Source organism: Protopterus annectens, chromosome 9.part0 (genome assembly GCF_019279795.1).
Source record: "Protopterus annectens isolate FY-2018-M chromosome 9.part0, PAN1.0, whole genome shotgun sequence".
Lineage (NCBI taxonomy): Eukaryota > Metazoa > Chordata > Ceratodontiformes > Protopteridae > Protopterus > Protopterus annectens.
The window spans coordinates 415,267,069-415,291,183 of NC_056743.1; the positions used below are offsets into that span (position 1 = coordinate 415,267,069).

A 24,115-nucleotide genomic window follows, 5' to 3' on the forward strand; every position below is an offset into this window, starting at 1 on the left:
GCGCAAAAAGACCCGGGAGATCTTCCCCCGACAAGACTGCAGCACATTCCAGACTGCTGACGTTGCAGTCTGACCCAGACACGTTTTCCCAGCGAGTTCCAGGACCAGTCTATGCAGTTTAAAACTGCATAGACTTCTGGGAGCTCTGTTCCTCATGTTTCCCAATCAGGACTGCTGCTGAGACAATCTGCGCATGCTCCAGACTCTCAGCAGCAGTCCGGACTAGTGCGCATGCACAAAGTCCACGAATTTTTTATTTTTTTTTTTCTTTTATTTCTTTTTATTTTTATTTCTTTTATTTTACAGTTGAGGGGGCTGCAGTCCAATAGCACGGGCCGCACCTGTCCAGCAACTTGGTCTACATCAAACACCTTCATCAGTTCTTATAAGTTTGACATCTTAAACAGATCTAGGGCTTCCATTGGGACAGCAGTACTAAATGGTATCCTATCAGAATGCCATTCATGAGTAGAGGTAGCGTGGGATTCTAGCCATCAGATGGACAGAATGACTAGGATACAGAAGTTAAGTATGTAACATAAACCTGGATCCTTTCATCTTAGTCTGTCCAGTAGACCATCCTTCCTTCCAAATTGTCAGTTTTGGAGAACCTGACAAATTGTTTAGAAACTGTTCTGCCCATGTTTATTGCATTCTTTGTTGCTGTGGGGCGGCAAACTCAATTTGAGGGAACTTGGTATCCAAGGAGATTATGATAAGGAAAAATCTTAAAGGAGCTCAATAGTATGGTCAGATCAGATCCAGCAAGCGGCATGGTACTCCTTCTGTCATATCAGATGGACTAGGATGAAAGATTCAGTGTCATGGTAAATGCATAACTTATGTTTCCACACTGGCAGTAGGAGAGACTGGTAAACGCAGTGATTGACAGGGGTGCTGTGGTAGTCAGAAGGAAAGCAGCAGAAGGGGTGGCATCACTTTAACTTCCAATTTACAAAGATTTTAAGTATACATATAACAGTTGTCACTGTTTTTAAAAGAAATCCATCATCCTTCGAGCTCTCATTTCTTAGAGCTCCTGCTTTGTACATGAAGAGGAAACCTCTAAATGAGTTTGGTTAGCAGATTTAAATCTGTTGTAAGACTTATGTTTTGCTTTTGGTCACAATTGTACTATGTTCTGTCTTGTACAGTATTTATTACATGTGATGTATGATTAATGTGAATTATGCATTTAAATAAACAGATGTTTTTTGTCTTCATAGCCTTGCAGCAAAGCTTTGATTTTGTGACAGAAAAGGTGCCCAGTAAACACTTCAAACAGCTAATGCGAAAACTTCGATTAAGTAACAACGAAATTGATGAAGCTGTTCAGAATAACCCTGGAAATGTCAGGGAGCAGAACTTTACAATGCTGTCTTCCTGGTATTCAAAAACTGGAAATGATGCTTCAATTAATATGATATTAGATGCTCTTTATAAAATGGAGTTGAAAACTGCTGCTGAAGCCATCGCTGAGGTGCTCATTGCTGAACACCTGTATAGATAATAATGGTATAAAAACTGTTTATAATACTTGAACTGTAATGATTCTGGAGTAATGAAACGTGGATACCATCTAGAATAATAATATGGAAACATCCATGAATTATTACAATGTAATGATTACAGAAGGTTTGGACATTTTTCTCCATTTACTGTGCAAAGTCTTATGTACCAGTACACTACAACACTGAGTGTGATAGGTTAATTGCACATTGAAAAACTGGTTTAAAAAGGGAAGCAATTTTCCGAAATTACAGTGTTTGGGGAAACATAGAGCCTAAATAAATTTCAGGAAATTTTTTACTTTGTTGTGCTTAACTGTAAGTTGTTGATAAACCTTTGGCATTCACTAATCATAAATTATTTGAGGAGTGATTTAAGAGCTTTAATTTGACCTGAAATGTTAACAACTGTCTGCATATAGTAGCTTATACTCGTATAAGTGTGTTAAATTTCTGAGTCATTCTTCCAAGAAGGCTTCAATTAGAAAATTTTGGAAATTGTGGATCCAGGGACAAGTCACAAGTTTTAAGAGGATGGGAGGGTAAATTCGTATTTTAAAGGAGTTAGAGACCAAAACAGGATCTTTAGGTTCATAGTGTGTTCTACAGAATGCTTTTTGAAAGGTAATATTTGTAAGCACAGAGTCCATGAACAAATGAGCATTTCAGAAAAATGTTTTTTTATATCAAAAACTTTTCACAGCTAGTTCTAACAGTAAAGAAAAACACACTATCTTTCACTGTCCTCATGGTCTGGGACCATAGATCTTTGTTGTCCCTGTAAATGTGAAATGCCATGCATGCCTTTCATAATATTTCCAGCATCAAAATATTAGCAGATTGATGAGCAAGTCTTGTTGCAGCCAATGTAGCATTCCCTTACCAAATATATAGGGCAACCCAACATCCAAGATCATTCTGCTGCCAGTGGAGATAAGGGCACTGAACAGTTCTAACAATTCCAGCCAGTCCTGACTCCAGAACTGAAGAGTATGTGGGCACATCTGCAGGAAGTGTGCATTGGACTGACCACATCTCCAACATGCATATGAGCATAGCCCCTCTGTTAAGGTGTGCCACAGAGTACTGACTCGTAACACAAGTAAAATCCAGAGATGGTACATAACTGTACTCTTCCCAAAATCATAAAGGAGATTCTCATTATTTGTCAGTAAACAGCCCCTAGATGAAATTCTCTCATCTCTGCTGAACATCATGAAAAAAGTTCAACCTCCCAACCAAAGAAGCCAGGTAGAATTTGTACACCGTACCTTTATTAAGACCAAAGTAGTTTCTCTGTCATATCCCTCTGCCTCTTCACACAAGAAATCTGAACAGTGCCTAAAATAATGGAGAGAGAAAGGCTCAAAAATAGGGACAGGTGTAAGTATTGCTCTTATAAGCTGAGAGAGTTGCCAGGGTACTAGGATTGGTATTACCATGTATTTTCTGAAGAATGTGAAGTATGAAACTCAAATGTATGTCATTATGTAGTGACTTCAGCCCACTTGAGATATGCTTGAAAGCCAAAACGTTTGAAAAACAGAGCAAAAGTATGAGTCAGAAGTCTAGGTAGTTGAGAGGTATTTCTTGTATACCTTTTATCCCCAAATATGTTATTGCCTGTCTGAAGTACACACACTGTGCAATTGACAATATTGCCACCATTTAAATCTTTACCATTCCTCCATAGAAAGTATCTCTCATACATTCATTGAAACAAATCAACCAATTGTAAAAACTATTGATTACTCAACCTTTCCAAAAGAAAGGGGCCCCTTGGTTCAGTAAGATGGAGTACTCCATATTCTAAGTAAATTTGACCCTCATGAAAACATGACTGTTTCTTCACTTTTTCCATACTTGCACATATAAACCAGTGGTTTTCGATCTTTCCCAAACAAAAGCGTTCATTTGCTTGCAATTGAACATGCAAATATTTATTAAAAATCCAAAAATAGTGTTGCACTTTCGACCCAGTACACAGGAATTCTCAAAACCATTAAAAGGTCAGTGATGTCATTTCCTTGTATATCCAAACAACCTTCCTGTTAATTAATCAAATAAACACAATGCCAGTTATATTGCAAATCTCTATTTTTAAAAAACATTCCACATAGTAAAAGATATATATATATATGTCCAAGACCATATGATCGACATTCGAAATGTCAACCTTGGAATGAATAAAAAAAAAAAAAAACTTACCTTCATGCTGCTAGTGGGGGGCAGTGCCCCTCTGCACCCCCATGGTGGGCTCTGCCCGCCACACCCTTGGGACCATGTGAAGGGGACCCATATATATATATTTATTTAACATTTGTTTATGGGGGAAATCCAACTTGGAACGAAGCCAGTTTTCAGTGGAGGCCTAGGCAGAAATGCTCCAGATGTATGTCTTTGTACCATGGGAGGAAACCCACACTAACACAGGGAGGACATGCAGACTCCGCACAGAAGGCACCCCAGCTGCGAATCAGACCAGAGAACTCCTTGCTGTGAGGTGATTATGCTACTTTTGCACCACTGCTCGATCCAAATAAATATAAATATATGTGTGTGTGTATATATATATATATACATATATATATATATATATTTTTTTTTTTCTTTTGGCTTTTCCCATTGGGGTCGCCACAGTGGATCAGTGGTTTGGCAGTGGAATTTACAGTGTCGAGTTGCCAGCCTAGTGCCCAACCTCCCACAGAAGGCACACACTCACACCAGGGCCAATTTTAGAGTGTCCAGTCCACCTACAGCATATCTTTGGGATGCAAGAGGAAACCCATGCGACAACAGGGAGGACATGTAGACTCCGCACAGAAGGCACACAGTCACACCAGGGCAATTTTAGTGTCCAGTCCACCTGCAGCATGTCTTTGGGATGCAAGAGGAAACCCATGCGACAGCAGGGAGGACATATAGACTCCGCACAGAAGGCACACAGTCACACCAGGGCAATTTTAGTGTCCAGTCCACCTGCAGCATGTCTTTGGAATGTGGGAGGAAACCCACGCAACAGCAGGGAGGACATGTAGACTTCGCACAAATGGCATCCCAGCCAAGAATCATACTGGAGAACTTCTTGCTGTGAGGCAGCAATGCTAACCGCTGCACCACCGTGGCTGGCCTAAAACATACACACATATATATATATATATATATATATACATACACACACACACACACACACACACACACACACACACAGTTATTATTATTGGTTAAATCACCTAATAAAACAATCACGAAGTAACCCATTAAATAAAATATATGTGTGTGGTTTCACTTCATAATCTCAAATTGCTGAAATCTCGAATTTCAGCATTTCGAAACCATGAAGCTGAAACTGCAGAATGTCGAAAGTGCATAAGAGCGAATTTGAATATCTTGAATCCGCAGTTATGCATTTCCGGTACATTACGTGAAGTGTTTGGCTGGTATGGTGTCTGGAATTGAAGGTGAGTGAGTGTGTGCGTGTGTTTTTGTAAGTTGTATGTGTAGGTAAGGGTAGGGAGGTGTAAGTATGAGTGTGTGTGTGTGTACGTGCGAGTGTAGAATGCCATGGTGTGATTGTTTTTTTTCTCCCGTTATGTGCGATCGCGGAGTTGGTATATATAAGTAGAGGTGGTGTGGGGGGTGCAGGGGGGGCTTGACCCCCATCTTACATGTAGTGTAGGGTTGTATGGTTTGTGTGCTGTGGATAGAATGGTGTGTGTGTTGTGGTGCATGGTGTATGTATGTTCGTGATTTTGCAAGTCGTGATTGTGGGTTTCGGGATTGTGAATGGTTTGGCTTTATAGTTTTGAAATACTGAAATTAGAGATTTCAGTATTCCGAGATTATGAAATATATTCCACATATACATGAATAAGTTCATAATTTATCAGCCCTGAGTTTTAAAACCGGTTTAATTGATTTGATCTTCGCCTCTGGGATTCAGTGATGCCCTTTCTGTGATAGCAGACTTAAATGTATTTTATTGATTTCTAAGTGCTAAGTCTTAAGTTGGAAGAGGTGAAATATGGTACCATCGAGTGAGGAAGTTGTAGGTAATATTCCTGAATTTTAAAGGGTGAAATATTGACTTTGGATAACATGAGATACACCTCCCTTGTGGTGTTTAAAGGGTAACTGTTTAACTAGAGGGGTGGTTTATATAGCTAAGTGTACTCAATGTTCATAATTTTCCATTGGGAAAACTGAAAGGCTCCTCGCTAAGAGGATGTATGAACATGTATATGACAGTCTTGCATAAAATACAAACAGTGCCCTTTATAAACATTGCATTGTATTCTGAGAGCTGCCCTTCCCTGCCCTTTAAAACAGTTCTGCAATCTAGCAGTGACCTGCTCCAGCTGTGATATGATTCTTAACCAAGTGGGATCCCTTTCTTCCAGTATAGGTGGTGGTTGTCATAATCATAAACTTAAAATCTCAGTCACTGAAACATCAAAAGTTCTTCACAGTACCATACTGCCCACTTGTGCAGATAGCACTTTTCATTAACAAAGGCCTTAAATCTTACTATTTCCTGCTTGGTGAAGTCCCACTTTGAGTATTGTTATAGTGTGACCTGCATAGGCTTGTAAGTAGCATGTCAGCCTGATAAACATATTGTCACAAAGTAGCTCTTAGCACAGAAAAAAAACACTTCTAGTAGCCAATTTTGTGTAGAAAGGACCATACAAATATAATCCCAATTTTGTGTAGAAAGAACCATACAAATATAATCCCAATTTTGTGTAGAAAGAACCATACATATATAATCCCAATTTTGTGTAGAAAGAACCATACAAATATAATCCCAATTTTGTGTAGAAAGAACCATACAAATATAATCCCAATTTTGTGTAGAAAGAACCATACAAATATAATCCCAGTTTTGTGTAGAAAGAACCATACATATATATTCCCAATTTTGTGTAGAAAGAACCATACAAATATAATCCCAATTTTGTGTAGAAAGAACCATACATATATAATCCCAATTTTGTGTAGAAAGAACCATACATATATAATCCCTGGCCTCAGAGTATAAGATATGCCAGGAGTCATGTAATAGAAACACCCTCATCTCACCATTCTTTTCTTGATGATGGGGTACTCTGGATATTCCATTGGATAATCTGTCCAATTTGGAAGATTAGACCATGGTAAAAATTACTCTCAGCAATGGTGGGATGCCACATTCGCTCTTATGGGAATAGATATTTGAAAAAAGCAGGAAAACCCTATTATGATTTCCAAAAATGCCTCATGCCGACTGTAGCATGCAATTGAATGAGACATCAGTGCCTCTTCTTATCACATATTTAATTTCTGCCAAATCGAGGCCTCTTTGAACAGTATAAATACCTTTTCTTTCATATAAGCCATGCTTGCTATCATATGCTATCCCTTTCCAGCTTGTCGAAATTTTAAGAAATGACAGTTTTCTGTATTTCTATCTCTAGCAACAAGATCTGAGTTTTGAACTGTTGATGTTTCTGCAAAACTGTACATCATCTCATCAGAGCTTTTAAGATGAAGAACCCACACAGCTGTTGAGGTTAAATTCATACTACCCCAGAATATATTTTCTGGGAACCACCTTTCCAACTCACTTCACCTTTCTTGCATTCATCTGTAGAAGCTTCTTTCTGCTCCATACTGTCAATCACTTCCATCTCCTTCATTTAGTCTTTAGTTTACTGCTGCAGCTGCTAACTAGCAAGTAATAAAAAAGCGTAAGTGAATGTTGCTTTTATGCAACTTTGTCCGTTTCATGTCTTTTTATTATAAAACTGCTTACTTAAGTATACAATACTACTGGTCCACTGAAATTTGCATGTATACAATGCTACTGGTCCACTAAAATTTATGTCCATATACTGAATTGTGCTCATCTTCCTTAGCTCAGAACAATGATCTGTACCCAGACCTTACTGTACTGTTTGCAATGACTCCATTACTATTTAGATTTTTCAAAGTACTATTGAATGATTTTTAATAAATATCTTTATTCACTAGACTAAAATGCTGTTTTTTTTCTACAGTGTGTATAATCTTTAATATGTATCATTTGGAGTTTTTCTCCATATGCCTCCACTGAAAAGGGGACTGTGTTCAGGATTTCTTGGTCAACAAAAACAATAAATAAATTAGCAAGAGCCATACAATAATAAAAGATCAGGAATGAGTTCATTACTGCCTCTCAGTAGAGTAGTGAGGGATACCATGGTTTGTGTGGTGGTGGGCATCAGTTTGGTCCCTGAAGACTTGACTTGCCTAACTGCCAAATACTAGAGGCAGTCTGTGGATGCCGGTCTCTCCACTTATGTGTGTGTGAGAGGCCTTCACACGGACTACTGGGGATGTACATAAGGTTGATTACAGTATTTGCTAGAGACTGACGTCACAGTTTAGTCCTAAGTCTGCAGTCTGTCTTCCCAGGGCTTTGGTAATGGTACATTTAAACCTTAAAAAAGAGCCACCCAGAAGGTCCCATTAGAGCAACAGTGATGAGGCTTTTATTCTGTATTCTTTTAGCATGAAAGAAAACTCAAGACCTCAGGCCCATTGTCAATCTGAGTTGCCTAAATCAGTATGTTCCAGAAAAGCCCTTGTGAATGGTTATAGTGCAGTCCATGCTGCCACGTCTGCAAAATGAAGACTGAATGTGCTGTTTGGATCTCCAGGACACTTATTTGTACATACAAATTGTAAAATAGTCCAGGACGTTCCTACACTTCCCACTTGGGGCCAGTCATTATTGTTTTAGCCCCTTTCATTTGATGTGACTTCAGCCCTAAGGGTTTCCAGAAAATGTGTGGCAGTGGTTGCAACATATCTCAGTCTGCATAGACCAGAGTCTTTTAATACCTAGACAACTGGCTCTTTGCACACCCAACAGTGGAAGATCTTCTAGCTCCGAGGAGGTATCTGATTCTTTTCTAAATACTAGGGAAAACTGAGCAGTACAGTCCCAGATGATGCCATGCAGTCCATTACATTCATCAGATGCAGGATGGGCATCCTGTGTATTTGTGTGTTTTTTCAGCAGGTTCAAAGTTTTAACTATCAAGTCCACCATTTAACAAATTGTACAGGGCAATATTGTAATTGCAGCTTTGTGTCTCAGACTATTTGGGCTTATGGCTGCATCAATTTACTTGGTTCTCAGTGCCAAGTTCTCTGCGATTGTATTACAGTGAACCCCCTGAATGCAATGCAATGTCTGCTTCCCTGACAATTTTTTCAGAATGTGCTTAGATCATATAACATGGTGAACGAAGGAGTTCAACCTAAATTTTTCAGAATATGGATAGATCATATAACATGGTGGATGAAGGAGTTCAACTTTTCTCTGGGCAGTCTTTCTAGCCATTTCTTCCTACTCTGAAAGTTATCACAGATGCCCTTGCTTTAGAGGGAGGAAGCACTTCCAGCAGCAGACAATCCAAGGAAAAGAAGCCGCCTTGCATATTATTAAACCGCCCCTTCTCATTGGGTACATAGGGTTGGGGAGTCACGTCCGCTATCTGTCATCTCTCTCTCTTGATGCATTGCTACTCTCCCAGCTTCAACAGTCATGCCTGACTGTTGCTGGTCTTCTCTCACACAATCCAGCCACCAGTTTGCTGAACACCCTCATTTTTCTCTTGCCTTCTTTGCTGTCTGTCCTAGATCATCTTCATAAGATTGTCTTCTGCTTTCCTGCATATGTGACCAAACCACTCTACCCTGTTCTTTTTGACTTCCTCTGCAATTGGAGCTACTTGCGCTTCTGCTCCGATGTCCTCATTTCTTTCTGTAACACATTGTGTATCCTACTACCCTTGTCAGGCACTTCATCTCCATCACCTTCCTATGCCTTCACTGCCCAGTTTTCTGTACCAGACAGTAGTACTAGTCATACCGCCATTTTACATACTTTACTTTTCAGTTTTTGTAGCATTCTTCTGTCATATTACTATTCCTGATACTCTCTGCCAGTTTGCTGCAGCTGCTCTGATTTTGGTCTTTCACCACCTCATTCAGACTTCCCTTCTCCTCGGCCACCCCTCCCAGATACTTGAAGTTGTTTACTCATTCCATTATTTTTCCTACTGACTCAGTTCTCAGCTTCTTCCAATTTCATTCATTTGCTGACATTGCAGCAGTAGTGTAGTTTCATCATATCTGCATTCAGTTTTGTATTCTATCCCCTATCTTTTGCTGAGGTTCTTGCTAAGAGTCTGCCTCTAATGCCATTATGTATGTATAGCAGCATTACTGATCTGTCCCTTTGACCTATTTACTAATATAGTCCATCACCATTATGAACAGCAGAAGGCTCAGCTGTGCATGCCCACTCCCACTGGAGACATTTCTGTTCATACTTGTGGAATTGGTTCCTTGTAAATAGTCTGCTCAAATTCTACCAATGTTGCTGAGACTTCAGACCATTACAGGACTGGCCAAGTGAACTTTCTTTGGACCTTACCATATGCTTTCTCCAAGTCTAGGAATGCCCAATTGAACTAACTGTTTCCTCATGTCTAACATTTCAGCTGTCACACTCCAGTCTTTGAGTTAGTTGTGCTGTATTAGGATACGAATCCAAATCGGTCATCGCATTCTACTACAATACGCATCAGCATATTGGAAATGAAGCAGTACTCCTGGCCTTGGAGGCATTCAAAGACTCCCTCCCACTGGGTGATATTGCCAACCACTTTGAAAATATGGTGATGCTGGTATGGTATCTCTACAGCCAAGAGGGATGTCATTCATATCTCATCTGTCATGGGAGTTTGGGAATGGGTCTTTGCACACAACCATTTTCTCACAGTAAGCTCCATAGAGAACAGACTTAATCATCTGCTGATACCTTACAAATGGTCCATTGATCAGACGGTAGCCAGAAGACTGTTCATGTGATGCAGGAAGCCTTACTGCCATGTGTTTTCTTCCCCAACAACTACCAAATGTAGTGACTTTTTCCGTATTCATCCTTCAAGAATGAAGTCTTGCAGAAGTGGCCCTGGGTTGCCTTTACATACTCCCCTTCCCCATTTCCCTTTATTCTAGAATTCCTGGAGAAAGAATGATCAAGGGTAAAGTTGTTCTCATAGCCTTGTTTTTGGCCTTGTCAGGTCTGCTTCCTCCTTAGGCCGAACTCCCTGCCTGAGCCCGTACAGGTCTCTTCTCTGTTACCCACCAGGCAATGTGATCTGTGCAAATTCTTCCTGAAACTGACTACATTTTTTTTTCAAATTTCACTAATTGCTAGGGACTCCATTTACCCAGTTTGAGTGGTCCAGATCCTTATTTGAGTCCAGAAACTGAATATAAAAAAAGATGTTTATTGCACTTTAAGTTACTAATTGTTGCAAATTGTTTCTGTAGGCTACACACTAAAGTGCGCTAGCCGATTTACAGCATTTATAGCATTTACTGTCTGTTTTTTTCCTTATCTCTGTAATAAAACAAAAAAATCTCTTGTTTTCCCGCCTTACTGAACTAGAGTAGTCCAGTTTCAGAGTTGCTGATCCCTGGGCTTTGTTTTTAGTTCCTGTTACTGATCCATTGCCTTATTAGGAAGGAGGGAAGTTTCTTTGCTTACCAGTGGGAGTGGGAAGCACTGAGTGGCCTTTCTGTCCGATTTGGTGAAGTTTCAGCCAGAAACTAGTAGTCCATTGGTTGTTTTGGGCCAATTCTTTGCTCCCTTCAGCCCCCTGCTATAAAACACGCTAAACGCGCGTTAGCGCGGAGTTGCCACTGTTGCACACAAGAGCAGCGGCGGTTAAACAAGGTTAACTATTCGGGCCATCTAAATTCCACTCTTCAAATTTTCCCTTAGAACTACCTTCCTTGAGCTGTACTGCTGATCTAACCAGCATATCCTATAACTGAAAAGTTCATCTCTACTTGATTCCCAAGTAGACTATTCTCTATCTGTAAAGCCTAGCACTTACTCCTACAGTACTTGCACCTTGATAAAGCACTCTTATTATAGATAGTACCCCACCAGCCTAAATCCCACTTCCCCCGGAGTCCTTTGAAAGTCTCTTTATCTACTACTTCTAGTATGTCGAGGGATCAGTTGCTAGTGTCCTCTCCAGCTCAACTGGTGAACCTGGGAATACTGAGGCAATATTACAATTGCCTCATGTACACAGACAATCCTCTCCTCCTCCCACAAAACACAAATGCATGCGAGAGATGCAACTATACGGCCAAACTGGAGGCTGAGCTCTCTCAACATAGGACTGGCAAGACCAGACAGGAGGAGAAGGTAACCACACACAATACATACCCAGTCACACATGGTACCATCACAACTTCAAATCATACACATACTCACACAAAGACATACTCGGAGGCTCTGATCAAAAATTTACCAAAACAGCAGAGGCCACCAAAGCAGACACCCAAACAACTACCACCTCACGACCCAACACATGCAACACATAGACCACACAGTCAGTGTGTCAAACAGTCACAGCCCTTAAGGCCAAACAAAATGCCAGACACACTTGTCATTGGTGATTCCAGTCAGACACACTGACGTCCCGCTCACCAGACTGAGTAAGGAGAAGGTCACAGTAAGCTGCCTGTCAGGCGCTAGAATCCGCCACATAACGCAAGCACTCAGGTCTCTCAACAGCAGGTACAAGTATGACTCAGTCATTGTCCACGCTGGTGTCAATGACCTGAGACGTACCTCCTTGGACTACATGAAAAGGGACATCGAGGAGCTCTCTGATTATGTAGCCCAGGCAGGTATGACCCTGACCTTGAGCAGTATCCTACCTTCACCTAGAATGATGCCACAATACAGTGATAAGATGAACAGCTTTAATAATTGGCTTAAATTCTGGTGTCATTCAAAGGGGATCCAATGTCTGTCTGCCTGGGATGACATGCTGGACAAGCCACGCTGCTTCACAAGGGACGGCTTGCACCTGTCACCCTGGGCTTCGGATATTGGCAAAGGCTCTTGCCACCCCATAGTGCCTTTTTTAGGCAAGGCTCAAATTCTAAACCTACCACCCTAGAACACCAAAAAGGAAAAAAACTAAGGGTAATGCTGCTCAGTGCCAGAAGTCTCACTCTCAAGATGCACGCACTCGAGGCCCTTCTCAATATGGAGAACATTGATGTCTGTGCTGTGACAGAAACCTGGTTCAAGGCTCCTGAGAGCACCCCAGCACTAACAGGTTTCACCTCATATCATGCGTTCCGGCCCCAAAATCCGGACAACACCAAGAAAGGAGGGGGGGTGTCCATATTCATAAAGGACACCCACACCTCAAGGTTGGTGGCAACGCACGATGCATCGGAGACCATCCAGGTGCAATTAACCATAGGCAAGACTGCTCTGCAATTTGTAGCATGTTACAGGCCACCCTCTCAAACTCAGGAACCTCACATGGCCTTCCTGAAAACATTGGAGGGGATAAATGTATCTCCAAACACCATCATACTAGGTGACTTCAACTACCCTAATATAGACTGGGAACACTACTCAAGCCCAAACACTCTAACCCAAAGATTCCTGGAGTTCATAAACTCAAATGCCATGGAACAACTAGTCACCATCCCCACAAGAGGAGAAAACATACTTGATCTCATCATCACGAACATGGGATCAAAATGTTCAACACCGGAAGTATACCCCTCACTGGTGAGATCAGATCATAAACTAATCTCGCTGGAGGTCCACATCCTGCCCCCACCTGAAACAAAAAAGACCACAGTGAAAAACTTCTCAAAAGCCGATTTCACACTTCTAAAAACTAGTGTGGTCTCCTTTAAGGCCCCTGAGCCAGTGGTAAACATTACTCAAACCGCTGAATCACTTACAAATGCCTTCTACCAGCACCTACAGGACTGCATGGATCAGGCAATCCCAAACAAAACTAAGACTCTCTGTACCAAAGGCAAGCGTCCAGTCTGGTGGACCCCAGCCATAAACAAGCTCTACAACAAGAGGAGGAAGCTACTACAAGATAGAGCAAAATCCTTGAAAGGTAAGACACCTTTGATCATTATAAGTAAAAAACTAAGAGCTCTCATAAAATCATCCAAGGCAAATTTTGAGAGAAAAATCGCCAAGGACTCTAAAGACAATCATAAGGCCTTCTTTAGCTATGTTAGAAACCTTGGAGGAAACTCCCAGATATGCTCAGAATTAGTTCAAAATGATGTGAAAATTACTGAACCTACACACATTGCTAACATACTGGCTGACAGGTTCAGTGCAAACTTCTCCCTCCCCCAAAAGGAGAGATATCTATTCCAGAGGATTGTAGCCCCCAAACATCTCCAACGCCCAGGTGAGAACTGCCCTCACTAAGGCGAAAAACACAGCATCCATGGGACCGGATGGTGTCCCCGGCTGTGTGCTTCATGAACTCAACGAGGAATTAAACCCACAGTTAGGACAGCTGTTTAATCTTAGCCTCACCTCAGGATACGTACCCAAGGAGTGGCGCACGGCGACTGTGGTCCCACTTCATAAGGGCGGTGCCTCCACAGACCCTGGAAATTACCGCCCCATTAGCTTGACAAGCCTTATCTGCAAAGCCATGGAGAGGATCATAATGGAACTCATAAATAAAGACATAGGGAACTTGCAGACTTTGGATCCAACCCAGTTTGGCTTTGTCAAAGGCAGATCCTGCCTCTTAAACTTGGTTGACTTTTTCGAGACAGTCACCAAGGCCATTGATGAGGGAAAGGCAGTCCATACAGCCTACCTCGACCTGGCAAAGGCCTTGACACAATACCCCACTCAGGTATCATCGAAAAACTCATCAGCTTGAATGTAAACCCATACATCACAAGATGGGTTGCAAACTGGCTAAGTGACAGAACCCACAGGGTCAGAGTTGCTGGAGCCATGTCAGACTCAAAGCCTGTCACAAGTGGTGTCCCACAGGGCTCAGTCCTGGGTCCACTCTTGTTCGGCATCTACTTTTCTGAAGTACAAGCAAACACAGGAGGGTTATGGCTGACAAAGTTTGCAGATGACTGCAAACTGGGTGCCATAGTCGAAAACACATCTGACACAGATATCCTCCAGAAGGGCCTCACAGAAATGGATAACTGGTGCCAGAGCCATGGCCTGAAGTTAAACGCCAAAAAATGCATAGTCATACCCTTCGGGAAAAACAAGGTTACCCCTAGCTACCATATAGGTGGCAATCCACTGAGCACAGAAAGTCATCAGGGATCTGGGGACCCAAGTTGACAGTAGCCTTTCGTTTGACACTCATGTTGCTAAAGTAGTTAGGAAAACCTATATCGCCCACCTGATCATGAAGGGATTCACATCTAGATCAAGGGAGGTCATCGTCCCCCTGTACTCATCACTCATTAGACCTATGATTGAGTACAATGCCCGTTCGAATGTATCTGACCAGACACCTGCTGCAGCTTGAAAGGCCCCAAAAGTTCCTCACCAAAAGGATAAAGGGTCTCAAAAATATGTCTTATGCTGCCCGACTGAAAGAACTCCAGCTCTATTCAGTCTCATACCGCTTGCTCAGAGGTGACCTGTGCCTGACATATAAGGCCATGTCAAATCCAGATTTGATGAATATGCTTCACCTCAAAAATCTAGATCCCTCAGAACCACAAGGGCGGGAGACTTAAACCTTGACACGGTTATAAATAGAACGTGCTGGAGGGACAGATTCATCACCCAGAGACTCCCTATGCTGTGGAACAAAATCCCGGTACATGTGAGGCAGAGCACCTCGCTGGCCTTGTTCAAGAGGAATCTTGACCAATGGATGGGAGATCACAGATATACCCCAGGGATTACTTCAGTGTCACTGCTTGACAGAGGCACAGAAAAATGATAGGCATAGTTTTTATTCAAACTAAAGGGGTGGCGAAAGCCACATAACTATGGGCTAGGCTTATAAATGCCCTTGGGCAGATAGCCTAGTATGAACCTATGAACCTATGTATAAATGTTAGTGGAAAGTTAGTTTTTACTAGAAAATCTGATCAAGCATCCATTTGAACTAGAACTCAGTGTGGAGGCTAAGAATTATATGGAAAGTGCTTTTTCTGGTTGTTATGGCATCATCTAGAAGGATTTCAGAGTTGCAGGTATTGCCTGTTTATCCTTATCTGGTGTTTCATAAAGTCAGGTTGTCCACTAAAACAACCCCCTTTTTGCTTGTGGTTGTAATAGAAACATATTTGGATCATTCTGTAACTTTGCCAGTTTTATCCCCAAATTCAGATTGGTGAGTATATGTTGTAGTGCGTGGACATAACCAGCTACTCAGATTCTGTGTTAATAAAAAACAAAACAGAAACAACTGTCAATCGTTTGTCGTACTCACCAGAAAATATGCATACTAAAGTTTCCAAACAAACTATTTTCAAGTGGAGTAAAGATTCATTCAATGTTGCTTTAGTAAGCTTAAGAAACCATTCGTAGACCCATCTTCGGGAATATTCCACTGTGCTATTTGTGCTGCAGTTGTGGACATTGCTGAATACTTTTGCATAATTGTATATGCTGGATGTGATCGCTAGGTCTAAGCCAGCCTTTGGTACCTATATTACTGTGCGGTATTCTTTCATGAGAATCAACCAAAGAGAATAAACCACATTCTTAGATAAAGTTACTTACTTACCATAACACTAGGGCTGTATTTGTGTTTCCATGGTCATCACCATTCCCAAGCCTGGGGTTTTTGCCCCTTGTGGGATTGTTGTCTTCATGATAGTATATTAGTGTGGTGGGTTTTCGAGATGGTGTTCTTTAGCCCTGGGTATTATGGGAAAGGAAATGGTTTTGGATGGCCTGCAAAATGCTCTTGTAGGTGGGCAGATTAAATACCTGACAGCAGTTATTTGTAGATCATGACCATGGAACCATCAACACAGTACTGTTGTTACAGTAGGTATGTAATTTATGCCCCCCACCCCAATAAAGGCTATATGCTCCCACCTTCCTTGATTATTGGTTGGGTACAATATGGAGAGTTTCTACTCACACTATTCTACTTGTCTTTGACTTTTCCATTTTACCTTTCTCTCTGTGAAGAATGTTTGCTGTTGGCAGGATTCACTTTCTTCCAAGGTTGTAGTGGCCTTCCTTATTTCTTTCAGGAGACCTGTAAGTGATTGCTTTGCTACATTTGTGCTGTTCAAGTCTGCTGTGTCAGGCTCAATCTTAGCTAGTTTTTTTGTTGGCTGGTCCCAACAGGAGATCACACTGTTTCAGCATATAAACCTGTACAAAAGGCTTCAGATGCCACTTCTGTTTCACCACTCTGTCACCGATGATATTCAGGCACTAATACCTAACTAAAGCATGATTAATGGACCCATAACTAAGTACTAACACTGAAAACTGAAGTGGAGTGGGACAGCGGAACTCAGGAAAGCAGACAAATTTGAGTTCAACTCCATGTGGCAGATAATCTATTAACTTGTAATGCTGATAACATTAGTGGATTGTCCATTTAGTCTGTACAACATTTACAGATGAGATCCTTCTCAGCATGGTTAAGGGAAACCTTTCAGGAGCTGTCTTCATTGACATTACCAAAGATTTTGATTTAATTGACCATTTACTGCTCCTTCACTCCCTCCAAGAAATCAGAGTTAGCCTCTACACTGTCACCTGGTTCCAACATTTCTTAATAAATAGGTATTTCAGAGTTAAATTAGGCCCATCCCTGTCACTGCCAGCTTGACATACAGAAGAATGCCCCAAAGATCCATACTCACCCCTCTTTTATTTTCAGTCTTTATTAACATGCTGCCCTCTGATCTCCATAACCTTCCTATTACTCTGTATGGAGATGATATGGCTATTCAGTTCAGTCCCTCACATTCAGCTTTGGTCTGACCTTCACTTCCGTAATTCTTGGCTAAACACCCATAAGCTACTCTTAAACCCCTCTAAAATAAAAACTATGATATTTGGAACCTCACAAAAGCTGAAAAAGCTCTACATCATAGATCTCAATGATTGCCCAATAGAAACAACAACATCCTTTTAACTACTTAGGTTTATGGCAGCCAGACCAGTCATTTAAGTTCCAAAGCCACACTGAAAACTCCTGGAAAAAGATCAGTTCTTGTTTATTCTGTTCCTGGAAAATATCTTCCTTTCTCTATGGACCAACTAGAGCTACAATAGGCAAAAGAGTCCTCCTTGTTCAACTTTAATGTGGAATCCCCATGATAGCCACAGTCTCCAAAAAAAACCCTCATCTACTGTACAGTCCATTGAAAGCAAAATCTGTCAGTTCATTTCCAATTTCTCTTCTCAGAATACCACTGCATCACTCTGTCCAAAGCCAAATGACTACCATTCTCCAACAGAGTTGATCTACTCTTAGGGTCTCTGTTTTCAAACCACTGTAACCACCTGCCTTTCCACATCTTGCAGCCAAACTCCTTAATAAAACCACTCCCTGCAATCTCCATAACTTCTCCCAGTTAACTCCCTTAGTCCAGACACCCCAAACTAAACTGCTTTATAGAAACCATCCTCCATTCTTGCACCCAAGCTCTGGTAATCCTTCACCTTAAAGAAGTCTCCTCTTTCCCCACCTTCAGAGCTCAACTCAAAAGACACTTTCATCAAAAATATTAATGCAAGTACTTATTCACTGGACACTTACCGAATTCCCTCCTCACCTGCATCACTTCTACTTTGATCCTCTGTTCTCAGCTGCTGCTTCCCTCTCATATTTACTACTAAAATGAACTCACATTTGATTTTCTCCTCTGCTACTATTTACATATTGTATCAGTTTTCTATAGGATTATCTGCCTTCTGTGATTACTCTGCATTTATGAATTTGTTCTTTCTTTTTGTGAATCTCTTCACGTGGGCTGTGATCAGTGTAGTACCCTGGTAAACAAACTAAAGGGAGGTTAACATAAGAGGGAGGGAGGTTGGCATAATGGTTAAGGTATTTACCTTACAGACAGAAGATGCAGGGTTTCATTCTCACATGAGATAATTGGCTTAGTTTAAAATGATCCACAAGGACAGTTAACTTAATACTAATCTATGAACAAACAATTTTTATGTAGGTTGTAATGCACTAACCATAGGACATATAGATTATATGGGTCCGTTACAAGAACCCAAATCATAAACCACTGTTATCAACCTGGACAAAGCAAAATCACTAAAAATTGCAGTTCCTGAAATTGCAAAATAATTCTGTGGCTGTGCAGGGAAAAGAGAAATGCCTGTAAGGGTAAAAACAAGTTAGGGCAATAAATATAAAAATATTCTGAGGTGCTGTGAGTAGAAAGATTGTATTCAGACAGTTATCCATCCACTGAGTAGTAGTTATGCCATATTATGGGTCAGTTGTAGTGTGCCAGCCACAGTACAGATAGATTGTTAAATCTACAAATGGTGAGTGACTTTTGTTAGCTATTTCCCCCTCTCCTTTTTACCCAAAGCTGTCCTTGTCCAGCAGTATTTCCAGTTGTATTCATTAAAAAAGCTCCGTCAGCTGTGGCAGAAAAAAGATGCCTAGGATTGACCTTGGATCGTGGTCTCTCTTGCAGAATATACTGATAACTGTTACCAAATCCTTAAGTCAGCTTAAACTGCACTACAGTGTTTCTCCTCTTCTCATACCCTGCTTGCTTTATCATAGCTAGAATGTACTAATCCTAAAAATGAAGTATAGTTTCCCAATAAACAAGTTCCTCTCATGCAAAAAAATTCAAACTGCAGTTAACAAAATGTGCAGATTCACTATACTTTTGGATCAAGTGACCCTCAACTGCTAAATGCTATGATGTGTTAGATGATTTCTAATTATTGAAAGAGAAGCATTACCACTACTGTCCATAGAGATCTGTCAAATTATTAGGTTAGGACACTGCCCTACATTAAGGACAAAACTACAAATCAGATAGCAAAACTGTGCCCTAAGGGTGCAAGTGATGAGACCCTTACCCTTGTAAGGCCCAAATTCAAAACCACAGTAGGCAAAAAGGCATTCTGGTGCCAGCAATTTGTAACCAACGCCCTTCTAAAACCTGACAAAACAGAATGATACTCAAACATTTAAAATCAAATTAAAAAGGTCCTTGGTGAAGGAGTCAGCTTGTTCTTACTGTAAGGAAAAGACCTAGGAGCAACCAGGGTCAACACTGAGCATGTGGCCATGCACCATTAAATGTATGTTATGTTCTGTATGACCAAGCATTGCTAGATGTAGGCTATGTTCTGTGTATTTAAAAGTGAGAAATATGTTGCTGGACTGTAAATATATGCATGGATTTCACCCAACATATATGCTAAGTGCATCAGGTATATTCATTGCAAAGTGTTCCTCAGACTACAAATTACAAATAAATGTCTTTCAAATGTTTTTGTAACACCTTCTTTCCATTTTGATTGATTTCAAAAACAGTTTTGCAGTTGTTTCCTTTTTGATTGTTCTCAAACCTGTTTGTGAAATTTGCCATGATACTTGTCCTGTATGTTTATAGATATTTCTTCTGATGCTCTTGCTTGTTACTGTAAATTTTGCACAGTGCGCCTGGGTTGTGGCTGAAAAAGAGCTTTCAAGCAGTCCACTTACCTGGTGATATGTAATAAATTAATTAAAAAAGTGAGGTAACAGGTTGTGCATTTAATTTGTCCACCATTAAGGGGTGTGTCTCCCTCCACAGCTGCACAGCTGTGGAGTTGTATGTAGAGGACTCTTGAAAGGCCTTTTGGTTGAGGCACTGGAGAGTGTTTTAGTGTTGCTGAATTAAAGTTGGATCTTTTTTACTGGCCTTGGTCGTTATTTAATCTCTCAGTTCACAGTTCTTTGCTGTTTGTAATTGTATGTAAAGGTGGTGTGTAGAACTTGCTTCTCTGCAAAAAAAAAACATTTTGTTTGAGTTACAATGCTTTGTGATTCATGCAGTAATTTTGTTAGCTTTTAGGGTTAATATATGTAACTTCTGTGGTTTGGAACATAACATCATAGCAGAACCACCATTTTATACAGGATGGTAGTGTGGCAGCAATATTACTGGCAGATTATACATTAGTGGTAGTGTGCCGACCACAGTAATGCATCTATATTGTAAGGTAGTACTCTACCATCAACAATGAGGGACACTGATTGGCCAGCTTTAGTCTGTAGCACATGATGTGGTAATGCACATGCTTGTATCTGAGTACTGCTACACCATCCTAAACAAGGAACATTGATTGGCCAGCTTTAGTCCGTAGCACATTATGCAGTAATGCCCATGTTTGTACCTGGGTAGTACTGTACCATCATAAACAAGGGACATTGGTTGGTCAGCTTTAGTCTGTAGCACATGATGCAGTAATGCCCATGTTTGTACCTGGGTAGTACTACACACTCATAAACAAGGAGCGTTGTTTGGCCAGCTTTAGTCTATAGCACATGATGCAGTAACGCCCATGTTTGTACCAGGGTAGTACTATGCCATCATAAATGAGGGACATTGGTTGGCCAGCTTTAGTCTGTAGCACATGATGCAGTAAAGCCCATGCTTGTACCTGACTAGTACTATGCCATCATCAATGAGAGACATTGATTGGCACCCCTAGATTTCTGCTCCCATATCAGAATAAATGAAATAAAACTAAGCTGGTGGTATTTGAAAAAGGTAGAAGTGAAAATAAACATGTAATATGATTGGCTATTAATACCTGTAAGTTCATAATTTTGTATATTTGGGGATAATTATGCATAAACGTAAAGACTGGAAATAACATAGGAAGATTCAGATGTCCTTCTATTCAGTGTTGCAATATTCTTTACATATGGGAAGTCCTCTGCCCAAGCAACCCTACGTCTAGCCAACATAAACAGCTTTTAGCTACTGCAGGTACGTGGGATTTTGCACATTTGTGCTGGCAACATCAACCATAAAAGGACGTCTGCACGCACAATCCCCTAAACTTTTCTGCTGCCATTCGAAACACTTGACTCTTAAGTCGGTCTGCTGTCTGATTCCATTGTTTTTTGCTAGCTTTCAGATAAGTGCCCTGTTGGGAATTTATTTCTTTTTTCTGCCTTCATTGCTTAGTTCATGTTATCCATGGAGGACAAGTGTAGGTGTGGAAGGCAAATTCCACATAAGGACAATCACAGTCTTTGTCTTTTCTGCCTAGACCCCAATCACGACCATCATTCTTGTTTCATTTGGCAAGCTGACTTTCAGCTTTAAATCTTTAATTAGATAATTAATTACTTAAAAGACTATCTAAAGATGTTATGGAGGGTTATGTGGGTTCTTCAGGTGAGGCGATATTGAAGAGGAAGGTCAGTAAACCTAGCCCTGAATCCTCTTTGTCTGCTTCTCTATCCACTGACTTACTCCTTGACATTAGTGAAGACCTGAAGTTATGTTTGGCGGTCGGGTCCAGTTAATCGGCAGGTACAGTGGATATAAAAAGTGTACACACCCCTATTAAAATGGCAGATTTTTGTGATATAAAAAAGACGAGAACACAATAAATCATTTCAAAATGTTTCCCACCTTTAATGTAACCTATAACCTGTACAATTCAATTGATAAACAAATCTGTTAGGGGGGAAATATAAAAAATAAAAAAACTTACAATAAGCTGGTTGCATAAGTGTGCACAAACAAACTAATACTTTGTTGAAGCTCCTTTTGATTTAATTACAGCATTTAGTCTTTTTGGGTAGGAGTCTATCAGCTTGGCACATCTTGACTTGGCAATATTTGCAAAACTGCTCCAAATCTTTCAGTTTGCAAGGGCATCTCTTGTGCACAGCCCTCTTCAGGTCACCTCACAGATTTTCTATTGGATTTAGGTCTGGGCTCTGGCTGGGCCATTCCAAACCTTTAAATCTGATGATGTTAATCTTCACTCATTCATTGTTTTACCGTAGAGTTCCAACTGTTTTGTTGTGGCTTCTTGACATAGGGGATGGGATTTGGTTCTTCCTTGCTTGCTGATATACCAGACTACTGACGTTGTCTGAGTGGATGGCAATTGTCCCAGAAGGAAGAACAGACTGGAATGCTTGCAACACTAAAAGCACTGCCCTCAGTTCTAGAACACTGATGTGCATATTGGCCTTTATTGTGGACCACGTGCCTTGGACTGACATTTCCCAGAAATGCCCCCCACCCTATCAGGGAAGCATCCATGGTCACAGTGGCTGTGGGCTGAGGACGTTGGAAGGGGCTTCAAAGCTCTGATTCTGGCCTCATCCACCAAAGTAAGTCCTGTTTGCAATGACTGATTATCCAAATTTGAAAGGACAAAGGATGATGATTTGGGTACCACTGAGGTAGCAGAAGCCATTGAAGTAGTCTCATATGAAGTTTTGCAAGAGACACCATTGGAATAGAAGCTACCATCGAACCTAGGAGCTGGAAAACCTCCCGTGCTGAAACCTTGTTTTGACAGAGTATCACCCAGAGTTGAAGCCTCAGTCTTTGTAATCTGTTGTCCGGGAGAGAGACTACACAGGAGCAGGTGTCGAATATTGCTCCTATGAACTCTATGGACTGGGTTGGTGTCTGGTTGGATTTGTCCCAATTTATTGTAATTCACAAAAGTTTGGCCAGGAAAAGAGTGTATTTCAGGGCCGTTACCAGCAGATGCTTGGGGGAGGTAAGGAGTCAATCATCTAAATATGAAAACACCCTGAATCCTTGCAGTCTCAAGTGAGCTGTTAATACTGCCATGCATTTGGTGAACACACTGGGGGATGTAGAGAGTCCAAAAGGCAGAGGATGAAATTGGTAGTGATTGGCTCCTAGCCGGAAGCAAAGCCACCTCCTGGAGCATTTGTCCATTTTGATGTGGTAATAATGCATCCTGAAGGTCCATGGAGCACATCCAATCACCATTCCCCAATAAAGGGAGAATGGACTGAACGGTGACCATCCGGAATTTAATTTGGGTGACAAACTTGTTTAAAATGCTGAGATCCAAAATCGGTCTCCAGTCCCTTGTCTTTTTTTGGCACCGAAAAAAACGTGGAGTAGAATCCGGATCTGCATTGGTCTGGGGGGACTGCTTAGATGACTTTTTTTGACAGCTTTTTTATTTCTAGAGCTGCTTTTCCCTTTGACTGGGTGGAACGTCAGGGATTCATCTTGGTGACTTTGGGTAACAGTCGAAGGGGATGTGATAGCCTCTGGTTATTATCTTATGCACCCAGTCGTCAGTAGTTAAAGATTGCCAGGCAGCGTGGTGCAGAAAGAAACATCCCTGATAGCTTCCAGAGGAACGCAATCGGGCCGCTCTTCAGGAGCACTGGTAGGACTGTCCAGAAATCTCTGGGTCCCTGGTTACATGGACCCTTCTGCTTTGGTAGGGGGGGCATCTTCCGGAATAGTTACCTCTTCTGTCTCTGGGGTGAACTTGCCACATGTGTCACGAAAAGGACCCTGAGACTTCTTGTGCTACAACTTACCACTCCTCTGATTACTGGAGAAGGAAGGCGTGGGGATGGAAATGTGTACACCTACACCAGACAGGGTCTTACCATCTTTCTCACACCTGGCCAGGGTGTCCTTAACTTTTGGGCCAAAGAGGGAAGATGTTTCAACTGGAGCGCTGAGGAAGGAATACTTAAAAGGGTCTGTGAAATCACAAAGGTGCATCCAGG

General features: G+C 41.2%; 1 protein-coding gene across 1 annotated transcript in view; it reads left to right on the plus strand.

Moving 5' to 3' along the window:
* LOC122811243 (tumor necrosis factor receptor superfamily member 10A-like) overlaps positions 1-3,884 on the plus strand; it is a 1,311,615-nt gene extending 1,307,731 nt beyond the window's left edge. Inside the window, exon 10 of the mRNA XM_044082955.1 lies at positions 1,227-3,884. Coding sequence (XP_043938890.1) covers positions 1,227-1,510 — 284 coding nt within the window. The 3' untranslated portion in view covers positions 1,511-3,884. The remainder of the gene's footprint in view (positions 1-1,226) is intronic.
* Positions 3,885-24,115: the final 20,231 nt, after the last annotated feature.